The 26,917-nt window shown below is 59.1% G+C and overlaps 3 protein-coding genes across 16 annotated transcripts in view; all 3 read left to right on the top strand.

The window, feature by feature from the left end:
• The window catches only part of SPEG (striated muscle enriched protein kinase), a 49,015-nt gene extending 40,608 nt beyond the window's left edge, over positions 1 to 8,407 (top strand). For 8 of the 10 annotated variants that reach the window (XM_060107338.1, XM_060107343.1, XM_060107347.1 and 5 more), the window contains 11 exons: positions 71 to 205; positions 2,927 to 3,043; positions 3,172 to 3,339; positions 3,433 to 3,555; positions 3,731 to 3,898; positions 4,028 to 4,643; positions 5,138 to 5,377; positions 5,465 to 5,688; positions 6,525 to 6,600; positions 6,842 to 6,991; positions 7,353 to 8,407. In XM_060107338.1, coding sequence (XP_059963321.1) covers positions 71 to 205; positions 2,927 to 3,043; positions 3,172 to 3,339; positions 3,433 to 3,555; positions 3,731 to 3,898; positions 4,028 to 4,643; positions 5,138 to 5,377; positions 5,465 to 5,688; positions 6,525 to 6,600; positions 6,842 to 6,991; positions 7,353 to 7,545 — 2,210 coding nt within the window. In that variant the 3' untranslated portion in view covers positions 7,546 to 8,407. The remainder of the gene's footprint in view (positions 1 to 70; positions 206 to 2,926; positions 3,044 to 3,171; positions 3,340 to 3,432; positions 3,556 to 3,730; positions 3,899 to 4,027; positions 4,644 to 5,137; positions 5,378 to 5,464; positions 5,689 to 6,524; positions 6,601 to 6,841; positions 6,992 to 7,352) is intronic. The other 2 variants (XM_060107340.1, XM_060107337.1) reach the window with 1 other exon arrangement.
• Positions 8,408 to 10,880: 2,473 nt separating this feature from the next.
• On the top strand, positions 10,881 to 12,727 carry SPEGNB (SPEG neighbor). The gene is made up of 4 exons (XM_060106062.1): positions 10,881 to 11,008; positions 11,354 to 11,661; positions 12,250 to 12,391; positions 12,589 to 12,727. Exons 1-4 carry the CDS (start codon positions 10,881 to 10,883, stop codon positions 12,725 to 12,727), a joined length of 717 nt encoding a protein of 238 aa, XP_059962045.1.
• Positions 12,728 to 13,372: 645 nt separating this feature from the next.
• On the top strand, positions 13,373 to 20,441 carry GMPPA (GDP-mannose pyrophosphorylase A). Of its 5 annotated transcripts, none has more exons than XM_060106757.1 (13): positions 13,373 to 13,473; positions 14,376 to 14,436; positions 14,542 to 14,639; positions 15,528 to 15,631; positions 15,900 to 16,086; positions 16,446 to 16,505; positions 17,580 to 17,710; positions 18,725 to 18,859; positions 18,973 to 19,070; positions 19,152 to 19,285; positions 19,454 to 19,546; positions 19,669 to 19,837; positions 20,134 to 20,441. In XM_060106757.1, the coding sequence occupies exons 2-13, from the start codon at positions 14,397 to 14,399 to the stop codon at positions 20,232 to 20,234; spliced, it is 1,350 nt and encodes a 449-aa protein (XP_059962740.1). In that variant the 5' UTR covers positions 13,373 to 13,473; positions 14,376 to 14,396; the 3' UTR covers positions 20,235 to 20,441. The 5 variants fall into 5 exon arrangements, with proteins under 5 accessions (XP_059962740.1, XP_059962739.1, XP_059962741.1 ...); XM_060106756.1 differs by having other exon boundaries at positions 13,384 to 13,727; XM_060106758.1 differs by having other exon boundaries at positions 13,387 to 13,489.
• The last annotated feature ends 6,476 nt before the right edge of the window (positions 20,442 to 26,917 follow it).

Here is a 26,917-nt window from a genome sequence, read left to right as displayed (position 1 = left end):
TAGGGTCGGGGCCAGAAGTTCTCTATTCTGTCGTACCGGCTGGGCAAGTGCTCATGGGCCTGGTTCTTAGCAGCTCCTGCAGAAAGCCGAAGCCGCCTGCGCTGGGGCCTCTCTCGGCTGCGGAAGGACAAGGGGTTGTCACAGCCAAACCTCTCTGGCAGCGTCCAGGAGAATTTGGGTCACCAGTATGTGCGCAGCGAGTCAGGTAATAGAGACCTGCTCGGTGAGTAGTCCCCTTTGAGCCACCGGGAAGGTCACAGCCGGGTGGGGAGATGGCCCACGTTGGGGGAGCCCTGGCAGCGGTGGAGGGAGCCTGGAGTCAGGAAACAACAACAACAGTAATAGCAGCAGCTACCGTTAATTAGCAATGCCAAGCGTCCTATTAAGCACTTTACAAGCATTCCCTCACTCAACGCTCCCACATTGCTTAGGAACTATTCTTGTCATCTCCCTGTCTTACAGGTGAGGGAACAGAGGCTTAGCCATGCTAAGTAGCTTGTCCAAATCACAGAGCTGGTAGTAAGTGGAGCAGCCAGAGGGCTGGACTGTATGACCCTCTGCAGTCAGAGCCCACAAGTCGCTTCGCGACATCATACTAATGCCTTTCTTTGGCCAGCCTCCTCCCCAGAAGGTCTCTGTCACTGGGTGTGGTACTGAAGGAGCTCGGGATAGGGCTCCCTGCCTCTCAGCCCCCCTGCATATGTGTGTATGCATGAACATGCTCCCAAAGACACCCTTTCTCTCCCAGCCTAGAGGCCCGCAGTCTGGACTGTGCCTCCAACCTTCCATTTCTCTGTAGCCCCAAACACCCGATCGCCCCTCCCTGTCCCCTCTGCCCCTACAGAAGGCACTTCGCACAGATAAGCAGCCTCCAGGGCTCTTTGCTGGGGGGAGGGAGACCTGGGATATGCCCTGGTCCGTTTCTCTTGACACTTGTCCTGGGGCTGCAGGGAGGGAGGTATTCTCCACCTGGGTCACCTCAGTCCTCTACCTGAAAGGGGGGTGTTACTCAAGGACGACAAGCAAAGGTTCAGGAGGCCAGGGTTTCCAGACCAGCCTGCAGACAGCAGCAGGCCCACCAAACCGGGCTGCGTGCAGGACCTTTATCAGTCACCATCTGTTCTTCTCCAGTTTCCGATAAAACTCCTCAGAACCGTCCCAGACGTGCCTCAGCCAGGCTTGCTACTAGACACGTAACCGTGTCTCGCCTTGGCCAGGGGAGCCAGGACATCTCACTCGAGGCGGTAGACGGTGGGGCTCTAGTGAGGGAACAGGAGGGAGGGAGGCCAGCTGGTGGGGGCAGTGGTGGAGAAGGAGGGGGGAGAGAGAGGGAAGCCAGCACTGAGGCCTGGGGACAGCTGATCCCTTCCCACCTGGGGCCTCCCTCCCACCTCGGTTTTGCTTGTGCAGCTGATTTCTTGCCGAGGCGAGGCCGCGTCCCCTTACTTCATCCTCTCCCCGCTTCCCGCAGGAGGAAGGCCCCATGTTCACTTTGCCAACTAGGGCTGGCCCCTGGGGAGATGGGGGTGGGACTGGCAGAGCTGGGCCAGGGTCACCTTTCACCTCTCCTCCTCGGCTCCCTCTCTCTCCCCCCGACCCAGTACCCTCACTTGCTCTGAAGGCAGCCCACTGACAAAACTATATTCACTTTATGTTATTGGAGCCTCGGTGTGGGACCCCTCCTTAGGGAACACTGGGGTACAGTGGGAGGGGGGGCATGCTGCTGTCCTGATCATCCACTTCTGCAGGTCCTCTTCAGCCCAGTTCATCCGTACCCTACTCCCTTCTGATTCCGCAGACAGGCAGCAGCTGGGGCTCCCAGGGGTATCTACCTCTCAGCTCTTTCTGCCCACATGAGAGAAATCCACCCCCACTCCGACCCCACCCCGCCATCCCTGGACCAGAATGGGATTTTTCTATGAAGACATTCCCAGGGAGCAGGAGTGCAAATCCCCATGGCGCTAAGGAGCCACAGGCCAGCAAAGACCTGGAGCAAAGACATTGGCCGTCCATCCGCAGCCCTGCCGTGGGCCCATTCACCAGCCAGCTGTGAAGCCAGCTTTGCTGAAACAGCCTCTTCCCACGGGGGTCTGTGCCTGGCTTCTCTACTGGGCATATTAACAAGATAATAATCGCAACAACAATAGAAGCTACCATCTTTGAGCATTTATTATATGTTAGACATCTGCTAAGCGCTTTACGTGCCTCTTTGAATTCTCATAACAATCCTCTGAGCTGGGTGTTATTATTTTCCTCAATTTACAGACAGGGTCCAAGGTCATGCAGATATTGTCTCTTTCTCCTTCAAAAGCTCTCACCACTTAGCTGACCTGAGGGAGTGCATAGAAGGTCTGGGACGGGCTCCCCAGACCCCAGGGGCCATGAGGGATGGGGGAGACTGACACACACTTTCGGGGTCTGCCCCGGGTTTGCCTTGACTTCAGGTCTTTTGAGATTGCACATTTTGACGGAACATTTGTTCACTCCTGGGAGTCTCAGCTCAGGTCACCAGCTCCTGTCACTTGCCCTATGGTGCCCCAGAAGTAATAGGTATTGTAGGAGCTTAACCATTGTAGTTTTTCAATATTTGTGTTTTTTTTTTTTTATCGAATAAGTGCTTACAGAGCACTTATTGAGTGCCAGGCCCTGCTCAAAATGACCTACAAACATACGAGGTTGCAGCTACTAAGCACCTTCAATAGTCAGTAAAAGAGAATTCTACACACAGTGAGTGCCTGGGAAACTGATGCTTGCCCCAGAGGAGATTCTCAGAGGCAAGGCCTTCTACTTCCCACCTCTGACTGGGAAGAGATGGCCTTTCAGTCTGCTCCCTGAAGGCAGCGCCAGCTCTCACGTGCATCCGTCGATCAGCAGCGAGGGAGCCAGGGGCCCTGCAGACCCATGACTGTCTTTGCTCTCCCTCCAGACTTCCCCCCGGTCTTCCACATCAAACTCAAGGACCAGGTGCTGCTGGAGGGAGAGGCAGCCACCTTGCTCTGCCTGCCGGCGGCCTGCCCTGCACCCCACATCTCCTGGATGAAAGGTGAGGACATCACTTCTCCCCCACAGAGAGGGGTAGGCAAGTGGCCCCAAGGCCAGGGGATGTTCAGCGGGAAATGCCCAGAGGGGGCCTTCACTCAGCAGCCTCTCCTGCTCTTCCTTTGCCCCCAGACAAGCAGTCCCTACGGTCAGAGCCCTCAGTGATCATCGTGTCCTGCAAAGACGGCCGGCAGCTGCTGAGCATCCCCCGGGCAGGCAAGCGGCACGCCGGCCTCTACGAGTGCTCAGCCACCAACGTCCTGGGCAGCATCACCAGCTCCTGTACCGTGGCTGTGGCCCGTGAGCTCGGGGCAGGGACCAAGGGGGATGTGATGGGGGATGGGCCCTAAGCTAAGGCACAGGGGCTCACTGTGGCTCCCTTTCTCTTGCCAGGCATCCCAGGGAAGCTAGCTCCTCCCGAGGTGCCCCAGACCTACCAGGACACGGCGCTGGTGCTCTGGAAGCCAGGAGACAGCAAGGCACCTTGCACGTACACGCTGGAGCGGCGGGTAGATGGTGAGGGACCGGCAGGCTGGTGGGGGGTGGGGGAGAGGGAGGGCGGGTGGAAGGCAGAGATGCTGGGGAGACAAGTGCCTTCCCCGGGCACAGGTCCCCAGGCTCTTCACAGATGGCACTGGGAGCTTGGGCCACCCCTTCTGTGGCCTCAGCCCCTCCCCCATGCTGCCTGTAGGCGAGTCTTCCTGGCACCCCGTGAGCTCGGGCATCCCTGACTGTTACTACAACGTGACCCACCTACCAGTTGGCGTGACTGTGAGGTTCCGTGTGGCCTGTGCCAATCGCGCTGGGCAAGGGCCTTTCAGCGGCCCTTCTGACAAGGTCCTCGTCAGGGGCATGCGAGGTCAGTGGGACAGGGTAGGGGATGTCCAGAGAGGGCAGGGGACCCTGAGTCCAGGGTCCACCCCCTCCTTGGAGCACCCGGTTTTGCCCTTGGGGCACCACGGTGATGATTTTCTCTGTCTCCACTTAGACGCCTCAGCTCTGCCATCTGCTGCTCACAGAGACGCCCCTGTTACCTCAGGGCCAGCCAGGGCCCCGCCTCCTGACTCTCCTACCTCACTGGCCCCTTCACTGAGCCCCTCCGCAGCTCCTGCCCCCCCAGGCCCCCAGCCACCCCTTCTCAGCCCCTCATCTTCCCCAGCACCCCCCAGCCAGGCCTTGTCCTCACTCAAGGCTGTGGGTCCACCACCCCAAACCCCCCCACGAAAGCACAGGGGCCTGCAGGCTGCCCAGCAAGTAGAAGCTACCCCACCCAGTGCCCAGGTCTCCCCGAGTGAGCCCAAGTCTTCCGTCCCCGACACTGGGACCCCGACCACAGCTTCTACCTCTCAAGGGGTGAAAACAGCATCTTCCTCAACTCCCCTGTATATGGTGACCTCCTTTGTGTCTGCACCACCAGCCCCCGAGCCCCCGGCCCCCGAGCCCCCTCCTGAGCCCACCAAGGTGACTGTGCAGAGCCTCAGCCTGGCCAAGGACGTGGTCAGCTCCCCTGGGGGTGGTCCCCCCAGTGCTCCCAGGCCAGAGGGCACCACTCTTCGAAAGGGCCCCCCTCAGAAACCCTACACCTTCCTGGAGGAGAAGGCCAGGCAAGCAGGGCCAGGGCTGGGGCAGGGAAGGAGGAAAGAGGCGGGGAGTGTGTGGAACTTTGGCAACACAGGGATTTGGAGAGGAGACCAGCCTGCTGGGGCCTGGGGAGGGGGCAGGGAGCCGGGGGAGGGGACGAGATCTGGGTCCTTAGCATGATTACGGTCAGATTTTCTCTGAGCCAGGCCCCGTGCTAAGCGCTTTGGCCACATGATCTCATTTAATATTCACAACCGAGAGGGAGACCCTGCATTATTCCATTTCACAGATGGGAACACTGAGGTTGGAGAGGTTATGGGATTTGCCTGAGGTACTGAGCCAGTTAGTGGCAGAGCTGGGGCTCAAACCCAGGCTCCTGGGATTGAACTCCAGAGCCCACCCTGGGAACCACAGCATTCTTGCCCCCAGCAGTCGCTGCTACTCCCTGCTTAGCCCACAGAATGCAAGTGTTCCCCTCTCTCCTCTGAGCCTATGATATCCCGCCCCCAACACACAGGGGCCGCTTTGGTGTAGTGCGCGCCTGCCGGGAGAATGCCACCGGGCGAATGTTCGTGGCCAAGATCGTGCCCTATGTGGCCGAGGGCAAGCGGCGGGTCCTGCAGGAGTACGAAGTGCTGCGGACGCTGCACCACGAGCGGCTCATGTCCCTGCACGAGGCCTACATCACCCCACGTTACCTCGTGCTCATCGCTGAGAGCTGCGGCAACCGGGAGCTCCTCTGTGGGCTCAGCGACAGGTAGCTGGGCATTCTGGGGGAGCAGGAAGCAAGGATGGGGGGAACTGAGCTGGGATATCACCTGACCCACCCCCGCCATCCCTCTAGGTTCCGGTATTCAGAGGACGACGTGGCCACCTACGTGGTGCAGCTGCTACAAGGCCTGGACTATCTCCATGGCCGCCATGTGCTGCATCTGGACATCAAACCAGACAACCTGCTCCTGGCCCCTGACAACGCCCTTAAGATCGTGGACTTTGGCAGCGCCCAGCCCTACAACCCCCAGGCTCTGCGGCCCCTTGGCCACCGCACCGGCACGCTGGAGTTCATGGGTGAGGGCACCATGCCAGCCGGGGGGGAAGGTGGGGTACTGCCAAAGGGGCAGCAGCCAGGGCTCACCCCACTTCACTCACGTGTGCCATTTATTGAGTGCTTGCTGTATGCAAACAATTAAGTCCTTTCCATAGATTGTTTTCAGTTTCTCTTTATAATAGCCCTGGAGATTGGCCTAATATTACCCCTATTTTACAGATGAGGAAACAGAGGCGCCGTGAGGTATTTGTTCAATATCAGACAGTTATAAATGGTAGCGCCAGGACTTGATAAAGCTAGAAAGACAGGAGAATCAATTATTAATTTATGTAAAAAAGGGAAAGCAGCTACCATTTAGCTACCTGCTAAATACTTTCTGTTCGTCCTCTCCATTCCTTAGAGTAATTCTGCAAGCCACACGTTACAGGTGAGAAGATGGAGAGCCAGACAGGTTTCGTACATTGCCCAGGGTCCTGTCGCTAGAAGGGGCAGGCTGGGATTAGAGCCAGCCAGGCTGATTTCAAAGGTGCTTAATCTTGGTGTGGGCCACACCCTTTGTGAATGGGCGCCCACCTTTGGAGCTGATCCAGGAGAGCTTGTGACCCTGGTTCTTAGCTCCCCTGCAGTTCTGGGGACCGCCCACCATTCAGTGCCTGGACTGATTCCTCAGGTGCCCCACATCTCCCCTGGGGGCCGCTCTGCCCGCTGGCATCCAGGGCCTGCCGCTCTGGTTGTCCCCATGGTCTGGTGACCTGGGCACTGTCCTGCTCCTCAAGCCCCCAGGGGCCTCCTCTGCCTCTCCCTGGTCCCTTGCCACCAGGAAGCTGCTTTAACTTGGCCTCTTGTCTCCTGTCAGCTCCTGAGATGGTAAAGGGAGACCCCATCGGCTCTGCCACGGACATCTGGGGAGCGGGTGTGCTCACTTACATCATGTGAGTGCCCCCAGGACCCACCCTCTGCCTGTACTCTCCCCCTGCCGCCTCCCCAGCCACACATGCATGTGCACACTCGTGCACACACACACACACACATGCACATACACACACGAGTACCCAGGTGTGGGTAGCCTTGTCCCCGAGCACTGTGCCCCTAAGAACCTCCACACTAACGTCCCCCTGGACCTGTGAGTTGACCCTCAGTCTGCATCTGTCAACTGAACTGTCTCCTCCACAGGCTCAGTGGACGCTCCCCGTTCTATGAGCCAGACCCCCAGAAAACGGAGGCTCGCATTGTGGGGGGCCGCTTTGATGCCTTCCAGCTGTACCCCAACACGTCCCAGAGCGCCACCCTTTTCTTGCGAAAGGTCCTCTCAGTACATCCCTGGTGAGTGGGTCCCACACCTGCCAGCCTCCCAGCATTACCTGCCTCTGGCCTCAGACTGCCCTGGCCCAGCCCATGCCTAAGCCCCCAACTCCTCCCCCGCCCCAGTAATACACTGCTGCTGCTACTACTACTACTTTTCCTACTCCTACTCCTCCTAAGTGGCTGCACTACCACCCTTTAAAGCCCATAACAGCCCTATGACGTAGGCAGAATCACTGTCCTCATTTCAGAGGCTGGGAAACTGAGTCCCAGAGCTGTCTAAGCTCACTCACTAGGGGCAAAGCCCTCTAGGAGGGTGGGGCCCCCTCCCTGCTCTGGGAGCCGTGCCTGCAGGCTCACTGTCCCTGGCTTCTCCTGGCAGGAGCCGGCCCTCCCTGCAGGACTGCCTAGCCCACCCATGGCTGCAGGACGCCTACCTGATGAAGCTGCGCCGCCAGACGCTCACCTTCACCACCAGCCGGCTCAAGGAGTTCCTGGGCGAGCAGCAGCGCCGCCGGGCCGAGGCTGCCACCCGTCACAAGGTGCTGCTCCGCTCCTACCCAGGCAGCCCCTAGTGGCTCGGACCACAGCCCGGCCTCGGGCTTCGACTCGGGGTTCCTGCTGACGCCCCCTGGACATTCCAGGGCCCACGCTGAGCCGGGTGGGCCCGGGGCTTTGGACACCAGCAGCAGCAACATCCGGCCGGGCTATTACCTCATGGACCTGCGGGGACCGAGACCCCCGGGCTTTGGCCAATGCCACCCGGCCAGAGCCAGAGTGGGAGACCCGTTGTCCAGGCTGGGTGGGGTTAGGAACAGGAAGAGGGGCAAGAAGGGAATGGGCAAGTGAGGAGGAAAAGAAGAGGAGGAATAGGGAAGGGGAGACTCTCGGAAGGTTCTGGGGGAGGGAGACAGTGCATCTGGGGGAGAACCAACCCAGGAGGGTGGGAGTGGCTGAAGAGGAGGAAAAGGGGGGAGGCCAGGCTGTCTACAGGCCATGGGCTGGGAGTGTCAGTGAAGCAGGGACAGGACATGTAGACGGTGCCAGGAAGCCGGAGCCAGTATGTGAGAGAAGGCAGTGAGGTGGGGGAGGGAGAGGAGAGATGACTCAGGTGGGGCTGGGGTGGCCAGCTGCCAGCATCCCCAGAAGGAGAAGCATGGAGGGCTGAAGGTGGAAGTAGTGGTCTCTTGAGCCAGCGCTCTCCTCCTATCCCAGTGGGTGCGGCTCTGGGCACTGTGCTGGCCCGAGGATGTTCTCATCACCTCTCCGTGGCCTTCGCCCTTCTGCCCATTAATATTTATTTATTTATTGACTTTTATGAAGTCTCTCTGCCATCCAATCCCTACCGCCTATGTTGTCCTGACCATCCCCCAAGCCATTCAGCTGTCTGTGCAGCTGTCTGTCTGTCTGTCTGTCACAAGGAAAATAAAAACGGCAAGCAGCAGGACCTATGTGTGTGGTCTATGGGGAGGGATGGCTAGGGGTACGGGGGGTGCACGATGCTGGGGGTACTGGGGCATTCCAGCCTTCTCCGGGCCAGTGAGAGCCAAGGTATACTAGCTAGCACCTTGGGACCTTCCTACTCCACCCCTTGACCCTCCCGACCCCTCACCTCTCCCTTATTCCTAGAGGGAGGAAAGATGTAGGTCTGTTTCTCCATCTAAAGTTTCTGGAATCCTGGCAGGACCACTGAATCCCCACCACCGCCCTCTAACCAGACTGGTGGCCCCCACCTCTTCTCACGTGTTCCATCATCACAACTGGGAGGACGCTGGGCTCTGGAATAGACCAGCCCACACCCCAATCCAGGCTCAGCCTTCTGCACTCTGCCCAGGAGACAGGGCAGCTCTCGTCCTGGCCCCTGGGGCAGAGGGGGTTTCATCATGATGGTTGGTCAGAGCAGGATGTGTGAAGAGTTACAGAGGAAACCAGGACAGGCCCACGTGCCCACGCTCCCAGTGTTGGAGCACTGATCAGGACACATGGGGTACCACCAGCTCAGGGCAGCTGTGAGTGCTCTGGTTGGCGTGTCTGCTGTGATGGGGCTGTAGACGAGCATTTTCCTAGGGCCCAGGGACGCTCAGTCTGGACCTTCTTAGTCCCATGGCAAGCCAGGGGTCCGCTGGGGGCTAAGGGGCCTTGACTCTAAGTGCCCCCTGTGGTGCCACAGAAGGGTCACTGAGTCCTATAACTGAGCTGCCCTGCCCTGAGGTGGGGGGAGGGGGAGCCAGTTCTTGTGTCCAGAGGGACTTTTCCCCCCGCCCCTCCTCCCATTGCAACTCTGCTCTTGGCAATGTAAAAGGAATAAAGGCTTTCACCATGAGCAGAGGGACCTGGTGCGGGTGTGTTGCTGATTGAGGTTGAGGGCCCCTTGGATGTAGCCCAAACAACCCTTTGCCCAGCCCACCCCAGTCTCTCTGGCTTCCCAGGACCCCAGGGAAGAGGCAAGCCCCATCATCATAAAATAAGAGGATATTAAAGCCAGCTGGAAGGGGCCAGAGGGACACCTTTCCCACCTGCCATTTTAGCGATGAAGATATACAGTTTGCCTGTGAGAATTTCTAATCCCCTACACACTGCAAGTGTTTTCATATAAAAATCAGGTGCCTGAACTCATCTTGATAAATGGTAAAATTCTTCTCCCGCCCCCCCCCCCGCCCCGATCTTGAGCTTCCTTCTCATCTCCATTGGAAATGGCATGTGACCTGCTTGTTCCAAACCCGGAGGAGCAAAGGTAATTTATGTCAGCAGAGCCATGTCAAAATTGCTCTGATCAAAAGGTGACAGCGCTCTGCACCTGGGCAGGCAGTTACAATGAATACAAGCAAGGCTTACCTGGTGCCCTGGCCTGGGCAGACTGGACTCCAGGCAAGTCTCAGAGGGATTAACCCCTTCATCCCAGATGCTCTGATGCCCCTATGCACCAGCTGATGCCCAGAGAGGGAGCTTGGCTTGGGCAGACCCAGAGTTTTAGAGTCAGTATTACTGCCAATCTCCAGGGACAGTGTAGCCCAGCCGGACCTGACCATGTCACATGGAGGGGAGTGAGTGGGAATGGGGTGGCAGGAGAGGATGCTGTTCCCAAAACTCTTTAAGGTCCCCTCCAGGTTTATCTCAGTTTACCACCAGGAGGCACAGTGTGGAAATGACAACCCTAGACTCCTGGGGTGGAGGGAGTAAGGCGCTTCCAGATTGGTTCTGACTGCCACGTGGCCCTCTCATAATTGGCTAGATGGACAGTGAAGTCCATCGCTATTCTGGCTTCAGTCGAGGGCACCTCCACAAACACTCGCACCCCTTCACTGGCTGTGTCTAGGAAGGACACGTTGTCCCACTGTCCAGGGACTGACCTGAGTATAAACTACCCCAGCAAGGAGCTGAGTTTCTTGTCGACCTGAGGCCTTGTCTGGTCCTCCTGGGAGTGGGATGGCTACCTCCTGCTCTGGGAGGGCATGGGGCCACATCCAGCTGCCCAGCTGTCAGGGCGCTGACGTGTGATGCACCCCAGAGCCGCTCGGATTTCCCCCCGGGGCTGCCCCTGTGGCTGAGTTAGCATCCCAGGCATCCTCAGGCTAAATAAGGAGCCTGTTTGGGTCAGGGGGCGGGGGCTGGGGTCCCCAGGGGCTTGGGGCAACCACACCAAACAAGGCAAGGAGAGGAGCGATGTATAAAACCTGGGCCTGGGGCTGAGCACCTGCCCGCGCCCTTGCTGTGCCATCTGGAAGGGCTCCGAGCCTCCTGCTACACAGCCAGTGGACCCGAGTCCTGAAGTCGACCCCTCACGGTGAGTTCAGATCCTCAGGTCAGCCCTAGACACTCCCACGTCGGGAGATGTTCTGAATCCGCAGGGAAAGGGCTGAAGTTTGGAGTCTCTGTGTCAGCCTGGACCCCTTTGTTTTCTGTTCCCCAGATGTCCAAAGCAGCTCCTGCCAAAAAACCAGTGGCTGCAGCCCCGCCTCCAGGATGTACCCTGGATATCAAGGACCCCCAGGTCCAGAGGGCGGCCATTCGCATCCAGGCCTCTTACCGGGGCCACAGGTGAGGGGGAGCCCTGGAGAACCTCTGGAGGAAGGGAGCTGGAGCTGCAGAACGCTCATGACTGCATTTGGCGGATGGACGGGGGCTGAGCACAGTGTCATGGACCACTAGGGTCACCGGACTTAGGGGAGAGCAGTTACTGAGGTGTGGAAGGGTGGCTGACACAGAGTAGACAATTTTATTAGGGTAACAATTCAGTAGCCATCACCTTCCCTACCCACCCCCATGTTTAAGGGTCTAGTGGGCTGAGGGGGTGGGCAGGGGACGGTGTACGGATGGACAGGGCTGCAGGCCGGCCGGGGCCGTGTCATGGGAGCTCTGGGACCTGACCTGGGCCGCGGGTAGGTCCCGGAAGGAGCTGCGCGAGAAGGGGCCGCCGCGAGTGCTGGAGCCTCTGAAGGATGTGGTGCTGATTGAGGGCAGCGCGGCTAAGCTGACTTGCCGCATTTCGGCTTTCCCGGACCCATTCATCCGCTGGAGCAAGGACGGCAAGGAGCTGCGCGACGGGCCCAAGTATCGCTACGTCTTCGAGGACCCTGACGTAGTCGCACTGGTGGTGCGCGATGGCGAGCTGGCAGACCTGGGCCAGTACAGCATCAACGTAACCAACCCCTTCGGCCAGTGCTCCGACTCGGCACGCATCCTCGTGGAAGGTACGCGCGCCCTGGGTGCAGTGCCACCGTGCAGAGCAGCACCACACAGCGGGCGGCCGCAACCGGCTCCAGCCGCGTTTACCTCTGAGCCTTGCCGAGTCCGGATGCGGATGTGGCCCAGCCCCGGCACAGCCTAAGGCGCAGAACAGGGCGCAGCGCCGGCCGCGCGTAGTCCTTTCCTACCCCAGAATTCTGTCCCATACAGCCTAAGGAGTCCGCTATGGGCTTCAGTCACTCGATTCCCGGGCCTCAAGGTCACAGCCAGACAGAAGGAGAGCCAGGGTCAGAGCCCTGGTCTTCTGGCTCTCAGCCCAGGGCAATTTCCAAGGCGCCGCGTGATGTGTGAACATTCCCGGACTTTCACCCCTAGAATCTCTTTTGATCCTCCCTTCACCTCTGCGAAGGGCAGGATTAGTCCCGTTTGACAGTTGACAAGATGATGCCCCAGAGAGGCTAAAGACTTGCTCAACGTCACACAGCGAGCTTAAATCCATCTCCTATTTAGAGCCGGGTATTAGCTGGGGAGGTGATGCCCCTGACCGCCTCACCTCTAGGTTCCTCACTGGGTGGCCCTTTCCCTTCCTCTAGTACCGGCGAAGATTCAGAAGGGACCGGATAACACTAAGGCGCGCAAAGGCACCACGGTAACGCTGACTGCCGAGATCATGGGCGAGCCTGCGCCCGACGTGGGCTGGACCAAGGACGGGGAGGACATCGATGAGGACGACAGGTGTGGGGGCGGGCGGGGCTTGCAGCAAGGACAGCGCCTGGAGCAGGAGCTTGGGTGGGCGGGGCCCAGAAACTGGAGGGAGTGGGATGGGGGCGGGGAATTGGGGAGGCGAAGAACGGAGCTGGATAGTCAGCCCGACCCGACCAGGGCGCGCGTAAACTGACCGCAGGCCCTGCCCTCCCCTTCTTCCCACCTAGAGTGTTCTTCGAGATCGGCAGTACCACCACGACGCTGACTATCCGCCGGGCCACGCCTGAGGACAGCGGCAAGTACGAGGTGTACGTGGAGAACAGCCTGGGCGTGGACCAGAGCTTCGCTCGCGTGGACGTGGCCTGAAAGGGACCCTCAGACCCTTCACCCTGGCTGGAGCCCCGGGTGGGTGGGACAGACAACCCTCCTTCATCTTGCTTAATAAAGCTGCTCTCGCTGACCCTCCGCGTCCATTCGGTCCTTTTGAGACGCCATTTCCCCTGCATTTGCACCCACGCTTTATTCCCAGACCTACACCCCAAGGTCACAGAATGTTGAGGTCAGAATGTTTGGGGAGTGCCTAGTCCAGTGCTTCATTCTGCAGGCTGTAAATCTGAGATAGAACTTCTCTCACGGTCAGAAGTTCCTTCACCTCCCAGACAGACTGGCAGAGGAGTCTACGACTCCGCCTTCTCTTCTTTTGTATACCTCAAGCCCCACCCTCTCCTGGGGGTTTGCACTCTGGGCCCTCCCATTTCAAGGCTGGCCACACCCCCCTCAGGTCTCTAGCCTCGCTCTTCCCTGTGACCCGGCTCTAGGCTTTGGCTGGTACCCCTGGACCCTTTCCTAGACAGCTTAGGTCCTAATCTTAAATTCCAACCTCTGCTTCTCAGGGGCCATCCCTCTTATTTATATCCGCCCCTAGATTCCTTGGCCACGCCCCCATACTTTCCCATAAATCCCATCTCCTCCCTCGGTTAGAAAGCAAGGAGATAGTAAAAACTACAATTCCCGGCAGACTCCGCGAAGGAGTTCTCGCGACTTGCGAGAAGACACGTGCGCGGAAGGAGCAGGCAGTAGTGGGCGACAGATCTGGCAAAAGGGGACTAGTGGTAAAGGGAGCCAGTGGTAAAGGGGCCAGGTGGAGGGGCGGCGAAAGGGGTAGAGGGCAGAGGACGGACGGTAGACCGAGAGAGGCTCGGAGGCCTCGGCTGGCTCTCCGCACTTCCGCTCTTGTGTTGGTTCCACAACCCCTGGCTACGCGAGGCTAGGGTTTATTAGTCAGTTGTGGGGTTCAGAGGGTCACAATCAGTTCTCCGAATCCAGAGATTCAGTACTTATCGTCAGTATCGGTACTCAGGGCTTGGTAGGTTCGGTGTTTGGGATGCTAAAGGAATCTGTCTTTTGAGTCAGGGTGCATCACCTAGAGATTGGTTTTAGGATTCAGGTTCAGCCTATATAGTTCTTTTTTGCCAGGATTTGGGATGCATCAGATGCGGATCAGTATTAGTTCAATACTTGGGATTCATTCTTAGGATTGTAGTTAAATATTTGGGGCTCACTCAGGGTCTGGGGTTCAGTATTCAGGGTTCACTATTGGGGTTCAGGGCTTAACATCTAGAGTGAGGATGCAACAGTTGGGAATCGGTGGGTTTGGGGTTTCGGTTTTTTGAGGTTTGGGGTCTGAGAAGGGCTTCTCTTGCTGAGTTTCTGAGTTTGCTGAATTTGTGGCCAGAGGGAAGTCTGTTAGGGGTCAAATTGTGGGGTGTGAATTTCAGAGTTTGGGTGAGATCCCTGTGGGGTTTGAAGGCTGCCTGGAGACTGGGCTAGGATTTGAGTTGTGTGGGATTTGTGAGGTGTTGTGTCCGGGGCAGGTCTATATTGAACTTCGGATTTACATCCTCCGAGGGGACTAAGTGTTGCTATTTGGGGCTTTGGGGCTTGGTTGGGGTATGAGTCAGGTTCCTGGGTTGGGGTGTGAGATCTGAGCCTGACTTCTCTGTTGGGATTTGAGGTTTAGGTAGCAGTCGCCATCATGCTCAAAGCTGTGATCCTGATTGGAGGCCCTCAAAAGGGTGAGGAGCCAGGGGAATTGGGGGAGGAGGTTGGGCTGGAGTGGTCGGTGGGGTGGGGACAGAGGGAGGCGGGAAGCTGAAATGTGCATCTTTCTCCTCTCCCAGGGACTCGCTTCAGGCCTTTGTCATTTGAGGTGCCCAAACCACTGTTTCCTGTGGCGGGGGTCCCTATGATCCAGCACCACATTGAGGCTTGTGCCCAGGTAACCCCATAGGCTCACCTCTCCCACCTCACTTCCTGCTCATCTCCTTCTTGCTGTATTTCCCCCTTTTCCAACCATGACCTTCCCACAGGGACCACCATTTACAAGTGAAAATGTGAATGTCGCCCCCTGGAGATGTGCGGTACAGCTGCTCTGCTGTCTTCCTCTAACCTAGTGTCTCCTCTGGCCTCCTGCTCAGATTGCACTCCTATTTATTTTTAAAGCATGGAATGTGAGATCAGGCAAGACTCTTAGAGACAATTTAACACTGCAGGAGGGGGAACCTTAATGATAGCAAAGCGCAGAACTCATACCTTTGCTCATTGTGGAGCTAATTTCTTTATTGCTTTTGGTGTTGAGGCAGGCATGGTTTTATTTGAATCCAGTCTCTGCCTCCTGTAAGGACTTGAGCAAATTTCCCATCCTTTCTGAGCCTTAGTTTCCTTATTTGTAAAATGGAGGTGATGAGACCTGCTTTGCGGAGTGGCGAAGCTTGCAATGATGTTTGTAAAGTGCCTTGTACAATGTAGGCACCTGATAAATGATATCCTCATCTCAAGCTCAGATTGACATATAATAAATATGGGGGGAAAATTATGGGTTATTCTTTAACGCAGCTTGGTAGGCAAAATCTTCCCTAGGGAGAGCCCCAATTCAGATGTGAGGGGGCAGGGGATAATAGAATAATAAAAGGTTAAAAGATCAGGGACTGATCTTTTAAACTTCCTCATTGTCCAGAGGAGAAAACGGGCCAGAGTGGGAAAGTGAGTGCCCAGGGGCCCCATAGCTGAGAATGAAACTGGTCTCTCCAGACTTATGGGCCAGTCCCAGGGATTTCTCCCTCCTATCAGATATCTTTTTTCTTCCAACCTCTTCCCTTGTCCCCAGGTCGCTGGGATGCAGGAGATTCTGCTCATTGGCTTCTACCAACCTGATGAGCCCCTTACCCGGTTCCTAGAAGCTGCCCAGCAGGAGTTTAATCTTCCGATCAGGTGTTTGTGCACACATGCTGAATGGGGCTGGGGGGTCAGTGCCTTAAGCCTCTGGTTCTCGGGAGTGGGGTGAGTCAGCATTCGCCAGACTTCACCCTCACACACTAGGAGGGTTCCTATTTGGGCATTTTTGAATCCCTGAGTATATTGCCTCCTCTGTGGGCCTTGGGCAGGTATAACCCTGGGAATAGGAGGAGTCAGGTGCCCAGGCTCCTGGTATCTGTCTCCTCTGATCTCACTGAGCTGGCCCTGGGGTCCCTGGGGACAGGTACCTGCAAGAATTTGCCCCCCTGGGCACAGGGGGTGGTCTCTACCATTTCCGGGACCAAATTCTGGCTGGAGGCCCCGAAGCCTTCTTCGTGCTCAACGCTGACGTCTGCTCCGACTTCCCCTTGAGCACTATGTTGGATGTCCACAGACACCAGCCTCACCCTTTCTTGCTCCTTGGCACCACGGTGAGGGGGCCAGGGGGGCTGGAGGGTGCAGAGAGGGTGATCCAGAAAGGTTTCTGGAATGCAGGATGTCAGGGAGGCAGGGGCAGCCCAGGCGGTGGGATCAGGCATCAGGAGGGAGATGTGCCTGAAACCCCAGCAGTGGTGGAGGTGGTGGCAGAGACCCCAAGCCCTCTGGCTGCTCAGCAGTAGGGAGTGGGCGAGGAGTGGCGGCAGCCGTCAGTTCTCACCCTTGCTGCAGCCCTGTCCACAGCAGCAGAGATGCGTGCCAGGTGCTATAGGAGAGGGAAAGAAAGAAAGAGAAAACAGACCTTGCTGCCGTGGAGCTGGCAGGTCACTGTCTCGGTGTGTCTGTCTTTCAGGCTAACAGGACACAATCCCTCAACTACGGCTGCATCGTAGAGAATCCACAGACGCATGAGGTGAGAGCAGAGATGGGGCTGGCTGGGTGCTTGCTCTGTGTATCATCATTCCCACTCCGCCTCTAGAGAATGCTGGAATGCTTTGGGATGGGCCCCAGTCTTGTCAAGCAGGTGGGGCATACCCTCAGTTGTTCATCCTATATCCCTTCTAGAGAGATCGTTGAGAGTGAAGGGGTAACAGTAGATGAATGATCTGGGTGCTATGAGAGCACAAAAGGAGGCCCAACCCAGCCTTGTCTGGGTGGTGGGGGGAAGGGCTCCCTGGAAAAGGCAAGGTCTGAGCTGAGTTTTAGATTTGTTTCGATGATGGAGACAGGAAGGCATTGCAGGTAGAGGGACCAGCATGTGCAAAGGCCAGGAGGCAGGAAACAGCATGCCTCCAGAATTACGGAGGGAGGAGCATAATCAGCAAGGCAGAGGGTCTCTGTCCTTGTTTGTGAAGCTCCCTGCCCCTGAGCCTGACGGACTTTCATGCACCCCTTTTATTTGTTCCAGCTTTAGTATTAAAAATACATGTATACACACACACACACACACACACACACACACACACAAATTTTTTTCTTTTTTGAAGTTTTGTGTTAGGCACTAGCTAGGTGTGAGGGAAACGCAGCCGAACAACAATCCCTGCTTCCCAGGAACCCTTGGACTAGTGGGAGAGACAGTCAAAAACCAACCATCGCAAATGATACAAGTGCTACCGGTGAGGTGTGGCCAGAGGCCGGGGTGCCCAGACCTGAGAAGCCAACTCTGGGGCAGAGTGGACTCATAGAGGAAGTGACAGTGCCAGCTAGGTTTTGAAAGCCGAGTTTTCCAGACGAAGAGATGGGAAGGGACATTCCCAGCGCAGGCGTGCAATAGCATGGAGTCGTGTTTTGGAAGCTCTGGGAGGTGGGGAGGAGAAAGGCCGGTAGTTCAGACTTATCTTGAAGGTGAAGGCCAGCGGCAAGATGCGATGCAGTCTGCATTTTAGGAAGACCACTCCGGCAGCAGGGAGGACCTGGAGGTCAGAGGGTCTTAGGGGGTGATGGCAGTGGCCTCTCCTCCACTGATCCCAGACCGCTGTGTCCTCAGGTCCTGCATTATGTGGAGAAACCCAGCACTTTTGTCAGTGACATCATCAACTGTGGCATCTATCTCTTTTCCCCGGAAGCCCTGAAGCCCCTTCGGGATGTCTTCCAGCGTAATCAGCAGGATGGGCAAGTGTGAGGCAGGCCCCATGGCCCTGAGACCCCAAGTGCCCCCGGCCACAGACCGCCCCCCCAGTCTCTGCAGGCTCCATCTCCTGAGCCCCCGCTCACCTTCCTTCCCCTTCTCGTCTCTGCTTGTCCTCTCCAGCTGAGCCTCCCAGCCCCTCCCTTCCTAACCTCATTCTATCCCTCTTCTTATCCATCCCAGTTCCTCTTCTGTCACCGCCTGCCCACTCCCCTTCTGGTCCATTTCTCTCAAGCCCTGTGTGTCCCAGAGATGCCTTTTAGAACAGACGGCAACACACACAGTTGGGTGCACACAGGCTTGAGACACACACACAGACACACACACAGACACACACACGTACTCTCAGGCTGAGTGCCCCAGAGCCCCGCTCACCACAAGCCAAAGTCCAGGGTCATCCTCCTAGGCCTGGAACCTGTTCCTTTCTGTGGATCCCTGCCTTTGCTCCCCTCTCCCCATCTCAAGCCTCATTCACTCATCACCATCTTCTTACCCCCACCCATCTCTCTGCTTCTCTCTCCATCTCTCTCGGCCTCTCTGTCTGTTTCTGCTGAGCTGGCATCTCCACCATCTCTCTCTTCTCTCTCTTTCTGTGACTGTCTCTGCCCCCACCAGCTGCCTTCCTCTGGGGTGAGTCTGTCTGTGTTTCATTCCATCCAGTGAGTGAGAGGGAGGGTGACCGGAGGCGGGGTTCAGAGGAGTGGATGGGGTGGGGGAGAATGGGAAAAGGGGGAGAAGCCGGGTCTGCTCGAACTCCATCTGGATGTGGGGCAGGATGAGCAGCAGGTCTGTGCCTGGGGACACAACCAGCTCAGGGAGGAGAGGGGGTGATGTGTATGAGGGTGAAGGGAGAGCTTCCTGGGATGGGAGCATCCTTTTGGAGCAGATCTGACCAGACCTGGAGAGGTGGTGGGATTCACTCTCATTCCTACCCGCAAGGGACTGTTGGCCCCCGGTTGGGCTCAGCTGGGGAACTGATGTCAGCATCCCTTCCTCTGTGCCAGGGAGGACTCGTCGGCCTTGTGGCCTGGGGCAGGTACCATCCGCCTGGAGCAGGATGTGTTCTCCGCCCTGGCCGGGCAGGGCCAGATCTATGTGCACCTCACTGACGGTATCTGGAGTCAGATCAAGTCTGCAGGGTATGGGAGGGGCCTCTGATGGGGTGGTTGGGTCACCTGGGGGTTGAGACTTTGGGGTGGTGGGCACAGGCCCTGCCGGCCCCTGAGCCCCTGTGCCACTTTCTGGCCCCCAGCTCAGCCCTCTATGCCTCCCGCCTCTATCTGGGCCAGTACCAGCTCACTCACCCAGAACGCCTGGCCAAGCACACCCCAGGGGGTCCACGGATTCGAGGTACCCATCCGGCCCCGATTCCTAACCTTTGCCCCTCAGCCCAGCCCCCTCTCCCCTCTGAGCTGTGACTCCTGACCTTAGATCCAGAGGTGAAGTCTCAATCCCTGCCCTCCCTGAACCAGATGTGGTTTGGGGTATTTGCCCCCAGGTCTTCTCTTCTGCTTCTAGGAAATGTTTACATCCACCCAACAGCTAAGGTGGCCCCGTCTGCTGTGGTAAGTGGTGGCCCAGCCCAGGGGAAGCATGGGTGGGGCAGTGCTCGTGCTCGGAGTGGCGGTCTCTCCACTTTGCCACAGCCTGTCCTATGGCCTCAAGCCTTATCTGTTTTATGAGGGGATTGGATTTGGGGCCCTCCAAGGCTATGGTTGTACTCTTCTCCACAGCTGGGCCCCAACGTCTCCATCGGGGAGGGGGTGACCGTAGGCGAGGGTGTGCGGCTCCGAGAGAGCATCGTCCTCCATGGAGCCTCACTGCAGGTAGGCACCCAGGCACACGCAGCAGCCATGGCGCCCCAGGAGGCTGAGGGGAGGGGTGAGCCCCGTGGGCTCTGTGTCTGGCCCCTTCTCACCCCCTCACCTCACATCGTCCTGTTTGGCAGGAGCACACGTGTGTTCTGCACAGCATCGTGGGCTGGGGGAGCACCGTGGGGCGCTGGGCCCGCGTGGAGGGTACCCCCAATGACCCCAATCCCAACGACCCCAGAGCCCACATGGACAGTGAGAGCCTCTTCAAGGATGGGAAGCTGCTTCCTGCCATTACCATCCTAGGTATGCTTCCCAGGGCCCTAGGCTGTGAGAAACCTCCACAGGTGATGCCCATGCCCTGTGGGAGCGTGTGCGTGTGCGTGTGCGTGCGTGTGTGTGTGTGTGCGTGTGTGTGTGCCTTTAGCAAACATTTACCCAGTGTCTGCTCTATGCCAGGTCCTGTGTGAGTCACAAGGGGCATGAGCCCAGGGCACAGGTGGGCAGGGAGGGATCCCTCCCGGATGGCGGTGGCCCCCAGCTCCTTGCCCCTCGCCTCGCCTCCCCATGGCCTCCCCCTGGTGCCCTTGTCCACACTGCAGGCTGCCGCGTCCGGATCCCTGCCGAGGTGCTCATACTGAACTCAATTGTTCTGCCACACAAGGAGCTGAGCCGCAGCTTCACCAACCAGATCATCCTCTGAGGGGGGGCTGCCTGAAGTTCCCCCCAACTCTGATCCGCCGCTCCCCTTGAGGCTCCTGCCTGCATGGCCAGCCTCTGTCCAGGAGGGACCGGAGGAAGCCAGCCAGGCTCTTCCTGCGCACGCGCACGCGGGGAGCAACGTGGGTGGCCGGGGGACTGGTGGCCTCCCTCTCCACTCCCTAATAAACCTGGGTGAACCTTCGAGCCAGTAAGGACTCCGCTTGTGCCTGGGCTGGGGGTGAGAGTGGAAGGGGGGCGGCTGACTCAGTCCCCCCCCACATTAGCATTTAAATTGGAGTCGTTGCTTCGGGCTCATGAATAATGAATCTGGAGCCGTGGTAAATCTCCCCCTCCCACTGCCTCAGCCTCTCGCGCTGATCTGGAGGAAGGCCCTCAAGTCTCCCAGCCGGCTGGCCCCCGCCTTCACCCGTACCCCGACGCCGCCTCTCTGTTCCTCTTCACTGGGCCTGGCTCAGGCTCCAGAGTGGAAGGATTCTGAAGGGAAGCGGGGAGGATTTCGGTTGGGCAGTGGGGTGCGGGCTGGGAGCGCTGGGCCCGAGATTGAATCCCCCGGAGCCGCCCTCCTCGGGTGCTGCTGAGCCCCGGCCCGGCCTGCTTTCTGCTTTGCCAGCTCCATCTGCTCCCAGTCTGGCTTTTGGCGGGGTCGGGGTTTCTCTCCCGCCCGAGGCCCAGTATCTGCCTCCTAGTCCCTGGCAGGCAGGGTGGGCCTGAGCTGGTGCCTTTCTCTCCAGAAGCACAGTGGGAGCTACTCCATTCTGGGAGGGGAGGGGCCCTGGCCACCTCCCACCTCCCACCACCCTGGCTCTGCTCTTTGGGGGGTCTCAGTCTTCCTTCCACATTCCTGAAGCCCCAGAGATACCCAGCCATCTCTGGTGTTTGCCCACCACCCCCGTGTGCCCCTCCCGGTGCCCCCCTTTCCCCAGCTGTGGGTGCGGAGCTTAGTTGCCAGATGAGCGGGTAATGATGGTAATCTGCTAATTGAGAGGAATCTAATTACCCGAAGAGAATGGGGGGGGGCAGGGCGTGGGTGGGAGGGAGGAGGGGGTCCTGGCAGCAGGCAGGGGTGGCAGGCAGCAGGGTGCCGGGGCCTGGTTATCGGCACCAGGGTCTGGGACAGAGCCCAGGATTTCAGAGCTTCAGAGCTGGGCTGTTAGGAGGATGCACTTTCTCAGGAGCTGGGCTGACGGTGGTCTGAGGATTGGGCTAGGTGTGACCCCCCAGCCCCTGGAGGCCCTGCAGGCTGTCAGAGCGCATGTGCATGTTAAACAACCGGGGGTTTTAGCGGTCCTGACCTACAACCTGCCTGGACGCAGCCCTTCTCCTGGTTCCCGTTCCTGGTCCCTCCAGTCTCTGCCTCCAGCCCACACCTTCCGTCACCACTGTATGGGGTCCGGAGGGGTCTGCAGATGCCTCCTCTGGGCTGGGGTCAACCCCCTGAGGGCAGGGCTGGGAGAAGGGTGGGCCGCAGGGCCAGGGGCTGGCTCCCTTCCTCTCCTCCCCCCAGTCCTGACCCTTCTGTTCTGAGTGGTTGGCAGAAGCCATGGCAGCTTCATCATAAATATGATAATTTAATTATTTTCTCAGCAAAACACCGTGAAATCCAATAAGTCTGTGTCAGGCCCTGGCCCCCGGGACCCCCCCCTCCTGGGCCCAGTGGGGGTGGGGACAGGCACTGGACAGGGACGACGGGGTCAGTGTTTAAAGTGAAGGGGGGCTGGTGAAGCTGAGGTCTCTGTGGCGCCCCCCCCCCCATGCAGAGGGCGTTACTGATGTATGCGTGCTCAGGTGGATGGAGCGGGGTCTAAGGAGAGAAGTTCCGATGCCCCCCACTCCTCTCCAGCCTAGTCTGCCCTGGGAGGGCCTAGCATCCCTCCACCTCTGAGGGCACAGCCAAGAGCCCAGGGTGTGGGGGTACCCTGCCTCCGGAGGGGAGAGGGCAGGGAGCCCCCTTCACCACCTCTGGGACCTCATTGGCCCTGTAAGGGTAGGAGGGTGCTGGCCCTTCGAGAACAGAGGGAACTGGGGTGGGAAGCAGGGGGGGAGGGGGGAGGGATGCGGGGGAGGGGTGCGCTCCTGCCATTAGTGCTTTTTTCGGTTTCCATAAAAAGATGATTCTGTAAAATCAGCGAGGGGGAGCGAGCTGGGGGCCGGGGAGGGGGGCGGGTCCCTAGCACCGAGCTGGATGGGGTGACAGAGGAGGAGAGCTGGGGACCGACCGGGACTGAGCGTGGAGAGAAATTTGGATGGGCTTCGGGAGCCAGCTAGGGGAAAGAGGCCGAGCCAAGAACGCAGACTGGGGGCAGGCTGGCCAGGATGGGGCGGGGGGAGTGGCAGGGCCCTCATCTCCCTCCTGCCTGGGCCTCCTTCCCACCCCCATCCCCATCCCCTCCCCCTGGCACTTAGCAGCCATCATGGGGGAGCAGATCGCAGCCCCCTCCCCCTCTCCGGGAAGCAGACACAGCTGGGGCCCTGCTACATCTGCCGCATCAGCACGGAGCACAGCTGGGTGTGCCCAGAGCCGCGCTCCCCCAAAACACAAAGTTGGGGCGGGGGCCAAGGAGAGCCCAGACCCCTGAGACAGATGCACTCACACTTCTGCCAACAGACACAGACTCCTCGAGGCGAAGCTACACTCACCACCACACACGCTCCCTCGTGTGCAGAGACAGGAGAACCGACAAACATGCAATTACTCTGCCCCGCCTGCCGCCCTCACCCCTTCCTCCTCCTTCCCTTCCTTCCCTCCAGGCTCCCCTCCACCGCCTTGGCCACCTCTGAACCGCTCTTGCCCTCGTCTGGAGGTAGCAGGGGCTTCACCCTCCCCAGGCACACGCTTCTGGGAGGCTTGGAGAACAGGAGAACGGGGGGTGGGGGTGGGTAAGGGGCATCTGAGTCTGAAGCTTGAGCCTGGGGAAGCCAGTGCCCCCCTCCATGCCCATGCCTCTTCCCACAAAGAAACCCCCTCTGAAGCACTGGTCCTTGCCACCCTGGACGTGATGGGGTCTCCATCCCAGGGCTGGGACCCTTGAGTGTGGTGAAGGTCCCCGTGACACTCTGTGTTCCACTGGCCACCTCAAGGAGGTGCTGTATGTCCTGCACGTCCAAGTTCTAGCCAGAGCTCGGCTCCCAGGGCCGGGCACTCCCGTCCCCAACAGTCTGCAGTACCCTCCACTCAGCAATGCACCCCTCTGCTTAGCTTTGCTACCCCAAAAGGCGCAGGGTATGGGGCCTCCGTCGGTGGCGGAAAAGTCCCCCCTCCTCAGCAGGAGTGATCAGGAGTCCCTTCTCCCTGCCTCCACCATCCCGCTTCCCAGGCGATGACCACCTCTGGCCTCTGATTAAATCCTGCCCCTTTGCAGCCCTCGTTTCTCACGCTCATCTCCTTGGCCCCGGTGTCTTGCCCTCAGCCCTCTCCTCCCTGCCTGCCCCCACCCCCGTGTCCCACGCCTCGTCCCCGCCCCTGCCCCTCAGAGCTTTAATCCCTGCTGCTGGGCTGCCTTATCTGCTCCCAGCAGCTTTCGCTGCTGCAAAGCCCTCTCCCCCTCCTTCTCGGGATCTTCTTCCCCCCGCCTTCCCCGGTTCTCTCTTCTCTCTGACCAGCACCCCCTGGCCTGTCTCTGCCTCTCAGGCCCCCCATGATGACTCCTGGCTGACACCAGATCTGCACCCCAATGCCCTTTGCTCTCTCTCCAGCCTCAGCCCTGAGGTTGCAGCTGCCCACCCAGTCCCACACTGATCTCCTTCCGCCTCAACCCTCCCCCACAGGCCCCACAGACTTGGTCAGTTTCTGACCAGCCAAGATTTTCCATCTTTCTTCCTTTCCTGCCCTCTATCTCCTGGGCCCCTCCCCTGGTTCCTCCAGCAGCCCCTCAATCTTGGACATGGTCCCCTTCAATCCCAGTAACCCACTGCCTCGGCTTGGGTTGTTGGTGCCCGCCACAGGAGAGGGCTCAGGGCTGGGCAGGGCTGGGCTGGTCCTTGGACAGGGTAGGGTGTGCAGAGTGCTGGTGGGCAGTGGGGGCAGGGCCGGGCGGCGGGACGCTAACCCTCTTCAGTCGCCTCAGATCACGTCCGGGCCTCCCCACCCCCTTCGCTGGAACTCTCATTAACCGCTTCTCCTGCCTCGTCCGCAGCATAAATAACCCAGATAAATCAGCCGCCGTCCGCCCCCCGCCCCTCGGCCCCCGCACAGCCCGTTTGTCACCGCTGCTCGCTCACCAGCCAGGCCTGGCCCAGTCCCGGCCTCCGCACCCCCCATCCGTGTCCCTTCCCGCCCACGTCTGTCCCACACTGGCTCATGCCTTGGTCCGCAGCACAGCCAGGCCTGGGACAGGTGTCTGAGCTGGGCAGGGTGGCAAGGGGTGTACTCTGCGAGCAGGGGGAGACTGGGGCCTCCCCCTAGAATGCTATCTAGGAGTTTGGGGGTCATGTCATTTAGGAGTGGGGCCACCCAGGCTGGGAGTCTAAGGCCCACAAATGGGGGGAAGGGGCAAATGCAGCTCAGCTTGCGGGTCCCTGCTGGAGAAGAGGGAACCCCAGGGCTCGGGGTGCGGGATGCACCTTGGAGCCTCCTTGGAGCCCCGCAAGCAGGATCCTGGGAGGTCTCCAGGTCTACCTTTTGGAGCATTTTGCCCAAAGAAAAACTCCGTGCCCCCTACCAGCTGCTCTGAGTCAGAACCCTCCTGCTCTCCCTACCTCTCTGCCCCCCATTCCCATGCCCTGCCTTGTCAGGCTGTACAGATGGCACTCTAATCTCTGCCTCTCAGTCCATCCACCATTCTCTCTCTGTTAGGAAGCCTAGTTCAGCCCCTGGGGGGTGGGTGGAGAATTGGACTGCGAACAAATCTGGGGAATGGGGACAACTGGTGGGCAGAGGATGCCTGGCTGAGGCTTCACATCCTGACCCTGCACTCCACACTCCCCCCCCAGGCCCCCCCACCGAACCTGCACCCACATTCCCACCCCCAGGGTCCTTGGCATCCCCTCCCCCTTTGCTCACACCCAGCTTGGGTCCTGGCTAGCCACACTTGGCCCTGATGCTCTCTGCAGGGGGCAGCTGGTCCCCTGGGAGTGGGTGGGGGAAGCAGGGAAGGGATGGGGGAGCTTGGGCGCAGGGCTGGGCATGGGGGTGGGGAAGAAGCTGGGCTGGGCCCCAGGGACCAGCTGGGCAATGAGCCGGGGAAGCAGCCGGGAGGCTAAATGAGGGAGATTATCACCCAACTGCAGCCGGGCAGAGAGGGAGGCAGGCAGGGAAGCGGGGAAAGGGAGGGGAGAAAGGACGGGGGCCAGAGGGGAGAAGGGTGTAAGGGGACAGGGTGGGTGATAGAAGAGGCTGGAGGAGTGGGGGGAAAAGGCCAAGGAATGGGCTGAAAGGACATGGTGGGTGCTCCAACTGAGCACAACCATATTCCTGGGGCCTGGGAGACTGGAGGATGAGGACTTGGGGACAATTGAAGACAGCTCGCTGTAGGGCAGCAGGGGCGGGGGGAGGAAATGCAGCTAACTGCTGCTCCACTTCCTGGTGGCCTAGAACTCCCCTCACCACCCTGCCCCGCCCCCCAGTACCAGCTTACCACCCAACTTCATTCCTTCTAGAGGTTGAAGGCTCCCCGACATGCCCTCAGGAGAAAAGAGGGCGTGCCTCGGGCTCCTGATGGAGGCCAGTATGTTGGGGAGAAAGACCCTGTGATCTCATTGGATGGCAGGACAATTTAGTGACACACACTGAGTCCTGGGCGGCAACCAGTGCTGGGGAGAGCTTGGGGGGCAGTTCCCCGCTTTTCTGGCAGAGCCCCAGACTGAAGTAACCTTAAAAAAGCAATTAAATCACCTTTAAAAAGAAAAAAAAAAACAGTAAAGAAAAATCAATACCAGGAGAAAGGGGAAGAGAGAGGCTGGGGAGGATAAGGAGGTGGGGGAGGAAGTGCTGGAAGGGTCTGGTAGTCTAGCAGGGAGTGGTGAGCGTGGGAGGGGGCTGCCCCTGGGCAGGGGGCAGAGATGGGGACAGTCTGCCGTCGCTTGGAGGCTCTGGGTGCCAACCCCTTTCCCCTCTGGGATGCTGCCAGATGCAGCCCCTGACCCCAGGGATCTCTGCTCCCCAGCTTAGGGGAGACGGCTGGTGAGGAAGCCCAGCCAAGGGGCCACTGGAGACAAACCCCAACGGGGTGCCCCAAAGGGCCAGGGTTGGTGGGCGGCTGTGTGGGGGTGGGCTCTGTGCTGGGGTGACCCGTGATGGACGGGGTCTGACCCGGCCTTGCAACCAAGGGTGAGCAGAGTGGTTCCCTGCTCCCCAGGGGAGCCATCCCTGGGCCCCTTTCCCAGGCCAGGCAGGGGCTGCGACCGGCAGGGCAGGCCCGCCGCTGGGGAGGGGTGGCCACTGGGCAGCGGGTGGACCTCGGACTCTAATCCCCAGCAGCTGCTGTTTCCCTCAGATCGATTCCCTTCTCACTTTTTTTTTTTCAGCTGCGCGGTTCCGAGGCTCGGATCGATGGAGCTGCCTCCCCCACCCCTCTGAGCTTCCTCTCCCTGCTGCTCATTAGCGCCCCGATTAATCAGCCCCCCCTTTCCTCTAGGGGACGAGTACTTCCTCTCCCATGAGGGCTCTCGCTCTCACACGCCTCCCCCACCCAGAGCACAAGCTGCTCACGGTGACCACCCCCACCC

The sequence above is a fragment of the Mesoplodon densirostris genome, chromosome 8 (assembly GCF_025265405.1).
Source record: "Mesoplodon densirostris isolate mMesDen1 chromosome 8, mMesDen1 primary haplotype, whole genome shotgun sequence".
Lineage (NCBI taxonomy): Eukaryota > Metazoa > Chordata > Mammalia > Artiodactyla > Ziphiidae > Mesoplodon > Mesoplodon densirostris.
This window is presented reverse-complemented; position numbering and strand designations above follow the sequence as displayed.

Coding starts and splice junctions, on each gene's coding strand:
- SPEGNB (XM_060106062.1), top strand. CDS start 10,881: ATGTCCAAAGCAGCTCCTGCCAAAAAACCAGTGGCTGCAGCCCCGCCT. Junction 11,009..11,353: donor GCCTCTTACCGGGGCCACAG/GTGAGGGGGAGC, acceptor GGCCGCGGGTAG/GTCCCGGAAGGAGCTGCGCG. Junction 11,662..12,249: donor GGCACGCATCCTCGTGGAAG/GTACGCGCGCCC, acceptor CCCTTCCTCTAG/TACCGGCGAAGATTCAGAAG.
- GMPPA (XM_060106757.1), top strand. CDS start 14,397: ATGCTCAAAGCTGTGATCCTGATTGGAGGCCCTCAAAAGG. Junction 19,286..19,453: donor AGGTGGCCCCGTCTGCTGTG/GTAAGTGGTGGC, acceptor TCTTCTCCACAG/CTGGGCCCCAACGTCTCCAT. Junction 19,838..20,133: donor TCCTGCCATTACCATCCTAG/GTATGCTTCCCA, acceptor TCCACACTGCAG/GCTGCCGCGTCCGGATCCCT.